This window comes from Nannospalax galili, unplaced genomic scaffold, assembly GCF_000622305.1.
Source record: "Nannospalax galili isolate Female #2095 unplaced genomic scaffold, S.galili_v1.0 scaffold1051, whole genome shotgun sequence".
In the NCBI taxonomy this organism is placed as follows: Eukaryota; Metazoa; Chordata; class Mammalia; order Rodentia; family Spalacidae; genus Nannospalax; species Nannospalax galili.
Window position 1 is genome coordinate 6,748,008 of NW_008331995.1, and position 9,892 is coordinate 6,757,899.

Below are 9,892 nucleotides of genomic sequence, written 5' to 3' on the forward strand. Positions count from 1 at the left end.
TTCACATGCATGCTTGTATACAGCACACAGATGTACAACTCTCCAGCCTTGTTCTAGGCCTAGAATCTAGGCCCTTAGTCCTACTATGTGCTCCTGTTACTCCCAAGTTTCTCTTCAAAAATTAATTTCTCACAGCAGAGCTACAAAAGGGGAAATATACTAAGAAACTGGAATTTTAAGCATAACAGAATTACTATGACGTTATCAAGTTATTTTTCTCTTGAAAAATTTAAGATTTAGAATGTAAAACTGCATCACTAGTTTAAAAAGATAATCGATTTAAATATTCAATTTAATACAAGCTAACTTAATCACAATTTTATTATCTGTGTTATAAGAGCAAATTAAAAAGGAAGCATTTTACTATCTTTGAAACTTAAAACTATGAGAGCAGTTATTTAAAAATAAACATTTCTCACTTCAGTGCTTGGTTCGAAATCAGGGTGTGTGAAGGGTCCAGATCGCTCGAGGAACTTCTTTACATGGTTCCAGCGACCTTCCCAGTCTCCAGTGTCCCCACACCCACCATCAACAGCCATTCTGCACAGAACACAGTAAATTCAGCTGCAAAGATCAGTAAGAAAAAGCCACACCTACAACTAATAGGTCTCCCCAAATGTAAAGGCAAACCACACCAGACCTGCTCCAACAGAAAGGGAAACTGAGCTGTGGTTATGTTTGTTTTCCAATTTAGGCTTATCTATTAAGGACAAGCATTTTTATTTCATCTACTTTATGAAGTTGATCTCTGTGGCCAGCTTCCTCAGCACCCAAAGACCAAAGTTGGAACATTGATTTATCAGTGCGAAAAGGACTTCCCTACAGTTGGCATTTACAATCACCAAGAACTTCCATTATCTGTTCCTTCAATAGATTTGGATCAGGAAATAACAAACAGAACAGGGTAAGGGGCACTTGTAGAATTGTGAAATACTATTTATGAGCTCTTCCAAGTTTGAAAGGTGTGATTTTATCATCTTTGATGATTAGCAACTTTCATTCACTTATTTTTTTTTACATTTTTTCTAACAGAAGTCCCAGTATTTTTTTTAAGCATCTGTTAATACTAAGGTGGATTTGTCAGTAATGCCACGGATAGGCATGACCACCAAGAAACTCTAAGAACATGCAACTAAATAAAGTGGGACTCCTTTAACAAAATGCATGCACTTTCTAATCACTGAAATACTCATTTGGTTGCAACAATTTTCCTATAACCCCGCAATTTCTATCTTCAAATACACCAATGATACCGAATTTAAACTAAGGAGACCAAGAAATACTGTCTAGCAAAAAAAAAATTCACAGGTTTTGATGCAGAGCTGGGCTTCATTCCACAACAAATGGCACTCTAATCTTGAGTAATCTTGCTCAACGGTCATAAACCTCAACTGTCGACTGCAGCTACTTCTGAGGGTCATAAGGATAAAGAGATAATCACACTGAGGACTTAGGACAGCTCTCAGCATATAGCAAGCACTCAAACTGTCATTTTAACCAAGAACGGTAGGGAGTTAAATGGTGGGAAGAAATGTGAACTGAAGCCTGTCATTTTGGCCAACTCTTGCAGCTGAAATTCAACCATCTGAAGGGGAATTGGCACAGAAATTGGAAATTCACCACACCCATCGCAGTAGCACTTTTTCCCTTCCCACGGAGGGACGGGAGTGGCATCTGTAGGGTTCGCCAGATGAGAAAACAGCTTTAAATCTTTGGCATCAACACAAAACTAAGCATCTGATAAAATACTGATTGTGTGGTAAATGAGGGAGGAAGGGCTCGAGCCGACATCTCCTTTAAGACCCAATTACTTTGCAAAAATGACAAGTGCTTACTTAGCACAATACCTGATGCACAGGATGTTTATAAAAAGTTTGCAAAGAGTACTATTGTCTCAGTGTTTACCAAGGACCCAAACGAGCACGGGTCCATTAGGTGTTTAGAGGATTCACTAGTCACAAGGTCACGGCTCTGACAATTTGGGTTGGAGAAAGAGGGGGGCACAGGGTGACCCTCGCAGGAGCAGAGCCCGGAGCGGCCGGGCTGGGGACCGGGTCGGGGATGAGGCCGCGTGGCCTGCTCCGGGTGCCCCCCTCCCAGCTCCCCGGGCCCGCTGCGGCTGGTCCCCTAGGCCTGGGGTTGAGGGGAGGCGGGGGTCTCCGGAGAGAACCCCGGCCTCCCGGCAGCACTAACTTCTCAGCCAGCAGCTCCTCTATTCTCCTTCTTTTCTTCTCCCTAAAAGAAAGAGAGAATAAAAGAAGGGTCAGCATCACGCTCCACACGGGGCGCCGCGAGGGTATGGGGGCGAGGGGACGGGGCGGGGGGTGGGGGGGCCCCCGGGTGGCAGCGGCAACCGCCCACCGCCACGCTCTCTCACAGCCCAGCCCGGCGCGCCGGCAAAGTCCCGGTACTTACGGCTCCTCGCCATCCGCCATATTGTTCTCCGCCTCTTCCCAGAGGCCCTCGCGGCGGGCGGGGCCGCTGAGGCGGGAGCGGAGGGGGGGACTGCAGGTAAATAGACGGCGGAGGGCGGAGCCAGTGTGGGGGCGGGGCTGCAGGTAAAGTAAGGCGGGGCCTGGGCGGGGCTTAGAGTGGGGAAGAAGGGGGCGGAGCCAGCACTGTCTGTCCCTGAGAGGCAAGGGGAAGGCGGAGCCTGCACCAAGGGACCGGGCGGTTAGGGAGGGGAGTGAGGGGATGTTGGGTAGGGTTGGGGTGCTGGAAGGGTTGGGGGATTTGAGGGGGTTGGAGGACGGGGCGGGGCTGTAAGTAGGGGAAAGAGGGGAGGGCTGGCCCGGCTTAGAGGGACCAGGCTTTCTGGAATAGGAACAGTAGAGCAGAGGACCAGGGGCAGGTCGGCTGCTAAGCGAGGCTCCGCGGCATTGCACGACAGGGATGCACTCACGTACATGCAGGCAATACAGTCGCACACATAAAATAAAAATAATAAAGAAAATATTTTTTAAAAAATCTTGATTACAGCTAGTTAATGCTATACTGGCTGTAATGTTGTCGTGCCGCATGAACTTAGCTATATTTTTTATTTACCCAATTAACTGCATCAAATGTTGATATATTCTATTTTAAATATTTTATTCATTATTTTTATTTTATGTATGCATGTATGTAAGTGCACCTGTGTCGTGTAATGCCTGTGGAGGTCAGAAGAGGGCGTAGGATCCCCTGGAACTGGTGTTACAGACAGTTGTTAGCTGCCATGTGGATGCTGGGACTCAAACCTGGGTCCTCTGCAAGAGTAGCCAGTGCTGCTTACCACTAAGCCGTCTCTCCAGCCCCGATATAGTCTATTTAAAAACTGAAAAATCCACCCCAATATGCCAGTGCTTTCCTCTGGCCAGATAGTGAGAAGAATTTCTGTTTCCCATTTTTCAGGAGGAATTAAAATCTTTACCTTTATAGGCATGCAATTTATAACATTTAATAGAGGTAGGGTGGAGAAACTTCTTTTCTTTGTGAAAATTTATATTCATATTTTAGTGTCACACCATTCTTTCAAGAAATCATTGTTATAATTGAATATATTTAGATTAGATAGACAAGTGAATGATTGATAGATGATAGTAAAGATAGTTATGAAAAATGTAAGGATTTGTTGTACAATCCATCACCTATGGTATAAGTGGTCATAAAATTTTTGACTCATTCCTTCTGGAGTCATATACTGTATACAAATGAGTCTGTTAAACCGGAGAGAGAAAAATAATTATGTTCATATGTTTCAAATATGTATCTACACAAGCATATCTCTTTTATTGAGGTGGAATGAAGACGAAATCTGGAGTCTGAACTGAATTTAAACCTTTACTCCCATGATTAACTCCAAGACCTTGGGTGTTCCCAGATCCTCATCCGTGAAGTTGACATAACAATATTCACCTTGTAAACCTGAGAGTTACATGAAAACAGTGGCTCTCACTGACCAGAATTCCTGGCCAGAATCACTTGAATGTTACAAATGTCAGTTCTCAGGGCTTACCCCAATATTCAGCAAAGCCTGGGGTGGTTTTGTGGATGTGAAGTTTGAGAGCCAATGAAATACAGTAAATGAAGCTTGCTGGGTGCTCAGAAGATGTAGGGATTGTTACCAACTTGGGGCATTTAATCTGCTCTTTGTTCTATTCCCCCACTGAACCTTAAAGAAGACTTGTCCCTTATGATCCCTTAGCTAGGTAAGCATTCGTTCAGCTAAACTCAGTCAGAGTCAGGCAGTGAGTCGGGGAATAGAGTCCATAGTCCACACCAGGAAACACCAGCCTTCTTCTAGGTCACAAGCCTCAACATCAACTCAGGAATCCCTTTTTGTACCCAGATAACTCTATAAATGGAAATCACAGAGATTTAATCCTTGCTCGTCAAAATGGGCTTCTGTGGGCATCCAAGAATGCCTTTCATTCATGGCAGCAAACGCCTCAGAGGTTGAAAACCAACAAACATCTTAGGAATCATTCGCCCATTTCATAGAGGAAGAAACTGAGCTCCTAGGGATAGGGCAAAAGTAACTAAAAAAGAAGTCTTCAAAGGCTGCATCTGTGTGCCTTGGGAATGACACCATGACTCACTGTGGTGGCATTTTGACAGATGACACCAGATATTCATTAGACTGGTTGATTAGAAACAGCCACCTGCCTTTGCCAATCATGACAGCTACAGTGACGTGAACAAAATCTTCAACAGACTTATTTCATTTAGAATGGAGCATTCGTAAATGATTAGACCATCCGCTATAGTCTGTAGGCAGGCAGAAGAATACTCACAGTGATCCTAACTAAAATCAAATTCCTGTGGAAAGTACCTAAGAGACTTCTTTTTTTGTAATTTTTAATTTTTTTATTTATGTGTGCATTTCTATTTGTGTATATGCCACATGTGTTCAGGTACCAGTGTAAGCCAGATGAAGGCATCAGATCCCCTGGAGCTAGAGTTACAGACAGCTGTGAGCCACCTGATGTGGGTGCTGAAAACTGAACTCCGGTCCTGTGGAAGAGGAGCAGGCACTCTTAGCTCCTACCATTGAGCCACTTCTCTGGCCCTCTCACACCCCCCAAGAGACTTCTTCAGTGAATCTGCCTACTTCCCCTTCCCTGCCTAAAAATAGTGACAAAAACTATAATAGCTTTCAGACTAGAATAAAGTAGACTCAATGTGTGTCCATTCTCATTTCAAATGGTTTGAAGGCAATGTATGAATATATACAGGAAAGAAAAAAGAACAAAGGAACAAAAACCCATCCATAATCCAACAAAAGACAGAAGCATGCTCAACAGTTTCAAAGAACGGGAAAGGGATTTGTACCATGGACAACTAAGAGACCACTTTGGAGTTATTATTATTTGCAGTACTGGGGATTGGACGGAGGGCTTTGTGCATGGTAGGAAAGCTTTCTCCCAGTGAACTCCATCCATAGCCATTTCTTACTTTATTTTGAGGCAGAGTCTCACTAAGTTATCCAAGCAGGCCTTGAATTTGTAGTCCTCCTGCCTCAATCTTCAGGTAGCTGGGAATACAGGTTTGCACCACTGGGTCACTCTCTTTGGAGGTTTAAGCAAATAAAAATAAAGGTTTGCTTGCTGTCAACAGCCTGTGATGGATGAGTAGTCCTAGTGTTACTAATACATTTTGACAGCTTCTGGTGGTGCAGTTCTGAGCAGTTGGAAGGAGAAAGCCCTTCAGATTTCCCCAACAGATGTTGGGCCCTGCTGGGGCACCCATCCCAGGCTAGACTAAGATCATTTACTCAGTTTGCTCACACTGATGTAGCTTAAAATTCTTACTCCGGGAATTCCTCCACACCCTCTGACTTCCTGTAACTGAGTAGAGGTTTGGTGCATCTCTATTTAGCAATCTTCTCGTTGGCTCATATTTAAGGAATATTTCCCCACATTGCAAGATCTCTGAAGGCAGAGCTGGGCTGCAGTGCTTTCACAGAGCTCAGAAAGGACTCAGCATCTTCTGGTGTTGCTACTGAATAATCTCAACATTTTCTCCCATCCTGTCGACTCGGACACAACTACAGCAATCAAATGGCAACATGATGAAGAAAAGCCATGCTGTTTATTATAAAAACACTATAGACAATGACATGAATCAGGGACTACACTAGTTTTTTGTTTTGTTTTTGTTCCAATACTAGGGACTGAACCCAGGGCCTTGTGCCATGCTAGGCAAGTGCTGTAGCACTAAACTATATATGTGGTCCTCTTCTTTTTATTTTGAGACAGTGTCTCACTAAGTTGTTCAGGCTGATTTGAGCTCACTTTGTAGCCCAGGCAAGTCTAGAACTTTAAATCCTCCTGCCCTAGCCTCTGGAGTAGTGTTATAAGTAACAATAAAAATCTAACTGTGAGACCTTATAATACACAAAGCACTTCCCAAACATTCTTTCATTTATCTCCACCTCTGTGGGTGATTTTCTATTTACTCCAAGTTTATAAAAAAAGAAAGGCTAGGGGAGATTAAGAAATTTCCCCCAAATTACCTGCTAGCCAGGGAGCAAGGATCTGAGACTCCAATTTTCACTTCCTCTGACTTTTAAATGCTCCCATTTTCCAAGAGCCAACAAAATGTGAGAACTCAGGAACAGTTTTCACATTTTAAACTCTATCTAATAAAATTTTTTTAAAGCACTAAGGATATAGCTTACCTAGCACAAACGATTAAATTGCCAAGCTATCCTAAACACCCACGCCAATAGTGATTTCTTAGAATCACTATAATTTCCCCCAGCTGCATTTATAATCATCAAGGAAATTAAATTAGACTTTGTACTGGGTATATTTTACTGCTTTCCAGTTTAGGGAAACTTGATAGCCTTATCAGAGCACATTAAGTTCTATTAAAACATTGCCATTTACAAGTTTAGAGACACTGTTCCCTTAGACACTAGCATCTTAGAACTCCTCCTTCCATAGGAACTAATCAAAATAAGTCAGTATTCATCCACCAGCACCTCCCATTCATAAATTAAGCCAGACATGTGCAGAATAGTTTTTTTTTAATTTTGTCTGTTATAAACATGTACAGACCTTTTTTCTTGTCATTATTAACTAAACAATGTAGCACAACTATTTGCTCCACATTCACATCGCTTTAGGTATTACAGTAAGTAACCTAGGGATGATCTAAAACCCAGGTAGTATGGGTAAATACCATAGCAATTAAAATGAAGGGCTTAAGCATCCACAGGTTTTTGTATGGGGAGGTGTCCTAGAACTGATTCTCCTATGGCTATTAGGACCAGTTGTACTTTTTTAATCATGTATTTGATATTTAAAAATTATTGTATCAATGAGTTCTGTACCTAGAAAAAAATCATGAGCCTTCAGAGCCTGAAGAGAGCAATGGCAAGCAATACTACTCTTGCCAGATCTTTGGGGGAGAATACAAAAGTCATCTACTAAGATACTATGCTTGGGCAGGAGAGATGGCTCAGTGAAGAGTGCACACTACTCTTGCAGAGGATTCGAGTTCAATTCCCAGTACCCATGTTGGGCCACTCACAACTGCCTGTAAACTCCAGCTCCAGAGAATCCAACACCCTCTTCCAGATGCTGAGAACACCTGCACTCACTCATGCACATACCCACACCCGGATACACACATTCATAAATTTTTTTAAAAATTAATGTATTTTTATGTGTATCTGTCTTTATGTCTGTCTGTCTGTGTGAATGCATGTGCACATGTATTTGTCAGCCCCCTAGGAGGCCATAAGAGGGTGTTGTATCCCCTGGGCCTGGAGTTACAGGCAGTTGTAGGCTGTCTGACATGGGTGCTGGGAATGGAATTGGCATTCTCTAGAAGAACAGCAAGTGCTTTAATCACTGGGCCATCTCTCCAGCCTCCAAAAATAAATCTTAAAAACCAAAAATTGTATTATATTCCCTTAAGTGAAAGTGAAAGTAGAATAAAATGAACAACTATCTTTGGTCTGGACTCCATGTTTCTGTCCAGAGAATACTGGGTGCAGAACACTCACCTCAGTGCAGACAATTTTTTGCTTTGAAGATGTTAAGAGCATATTCAACAAAGACTGAAGTCACCGAATACCTACTCAGTGGCTTTATTAAGATGGCACAGCAATTCAATAATTTTTCTACAAGTCAGAAGAAATGGAGAGCAAAGAAAGGCTAGAAGATGCCCAGCCCTTTCTGCATGTCTTTCTCTGCCAATCTGATTTCACACACAGTGACTCATGGTGAAAACAGAAAACAACAGAATTGCATTCACGTGTGCAGAGCTTAGTCCTACTCAGCTTCCAGTAATGCTAAGGTCATCTCCCATGCCCTTCCATTTAAATTGCCTTCTTTTTCTCTCCGAAGGCGAACACCCACAGTCCTAGGTTCAATACTCAGAAGGGGTGTTTATAAAGGAGGCCTTGTATTCGAATGTCAGGGAAAGCGTGGTCACCGCCTTTAGACAGGGGATTTCCACTGTTTGCTTTCTGTCTGTCACTTCTCTCTGTTCTGCACTAGGTCCTTTGCTTTGTGGAGGCCCCCAGTCTTCCTGTCACGGACCATTTCCAGCCAATCAAGGACAGGCAAATACACCCGCCCGCTCACAATTTCCTGGGCCTTGCAGTCCTCTAACCGCAGAGCCGATCCGGAGGAGTAGCTGTCATCTCTCACCCAGCTGGGTTGCTGCTGCCGCCGCAGCCAGATTCCGGAGGCGAAGCACCCGAAGCCGTGGAACATGGACGTGAACCTCGCCCCGCTGCGCGCCTGGGACGATTTCTTCCCCGGGTCTGATCGCTTCGCTCGACCGGACTTCAGGGACATTTCCAAATGGAACAACCGCGTAGTGAGCAATCTGCTCTATTACCAGACCAACTACCTGGTAGTGGCTGCCATGATGATTTCGGTGGTGGGGTAAGTGGGGTCCCCCGGCCAGGGCCACCCAATCCGGGTCAGCACGCAGGGCACTCCAGGGACGACCAGATCACGAGATGTAGCGCGCCCTGGGTCCACGAGCAGCGCCTGCCCTGACGGCTTTGGAAGCGTCCAAGCCAGTGGAAACTTGTTCAGGGGCGAGGCCCCAGCTATCTGGGGTCCCCTTTCTTTCTGCTCTGTAGGCTGACTTGAGAAGGACCCTGAGAGGAAGGAGGTGGGGAAGGTGTTGACAATTTCGGGCAAGGAAAATTACTTTTCTGCCCTGTTGGGTTCAGACACTAAGCAGGTATTCGTCGCACCCTCCGTGTTTTAAAAATAAGAGGAACGTGGCGTAACCTTGTCTTGGGGCTGCCAGTGAGAAGCCTAGGGTGGCAGGGTGTGGACTCAGGGCGGTGTTCTAAGTGATTCCTCTGCCTAATGTCTGCCACACTGTACAAGAAAGCCGAGCTTGGGTGCAAGGGGGTGCGTGTCTCCTGGTGGCGCATCTCCCAGTATGGGGGTGACTCTGGGAACCAGGCCCTCTGGCATTTTCTTCCGGGGTGACCAGCACTGTCATTTTCTTCACCTTCACTCCCTAGCCTGGGGTCTTAGTGTAGCTGAAAGCCTTTTCAATACTTGACACTTAAAAAGTGCCCTGCGTGAATCAAGATTATACAAAGGCATGTGTGGGTACACACACGCACACACAGCTGCACCTGCTTCCCTAGAAACTATCTTTCCGTGTAACTCACCCTTTAAAAATGCTTCTCCCACTTCTTACAGGATAGGTGACAGTTTTCTCCATCTTGCTTATCTCCTACACACTTTTAAAGAAAAGGCCACCTTTGGCCTTTACAAAGGTCTCACTTGCCTTAAAAGAAGTACTAGTCGGCGCCTGTAGTCCCAGTACTTGGGAGGCAGAGGCAGGCGGATCTCTGTGAGTTCAAGGCCAGCCTGGTCTACATAGTGAGTTCCAGGACAGCTGGGGCTACAGGGAGACCCTGCTTCAA

General features: G+C 44.5%; 2 protein-coding genes across 3 annotated transcripts in view; one reads left to right on the plus strand and one right to left on the minus strand.

Moving 5' to 3' along the window:
* The window catches only part of Uba3 (ubiquitin like modifier activating enzyme 3), a 24,517-nt gene extending 21,986 nt beyond the window's left edge, over window positions 1-2,531 (minus strand). Inside the window, exons 1-3 of one of the 2 annotated variants that reach the window (XM_008827140.2) lie at window positions 2,416-2,531; window positions 2,194-2,235; window positions 420-540 (exon numbers count right to left, since the gene is read on the minus strand). In XM_008827140.2, the coding sequence (XP_008825362.1) occupies window positions 420-540; window positions 2,194-2,235; window positions 2,416-2,435 (183 nt within the window). In that variant the 5' untranslated portion in view covers window positions 2,436-2,531. The remainder of the gene's footprint in view (window positions 1-419; window positions 541-2,193; window positions 2,236-2,415) is intronic. The other variant, XM_008827142.3, reaches the window with a different exon arrangement.
* A 6,060-nt stretch (window positions 2,532-8,591) lies between these two features.
* The window catches only part of Arl6ip5 (ADP ribosylation factor like GTPase 6 interacting protein 5), a 25,278-nt gene continuing 23,977 nt past the window's right edge, over window positions 8,592-9,892 (plus strand). Inside the window, exon 1 of the mRNA XM_008827143.3 lies at window positions 8,592-8,882. Within this exon, the coding sequence (XP_008825365.1) occupies window positions 8,707-8,882 (176 nt within the window). The 5' untranslated portion in view covers window positions 8,592-8,706. The remainder of the gene's footprint in view (window positions 8,883-9,892) is intronic.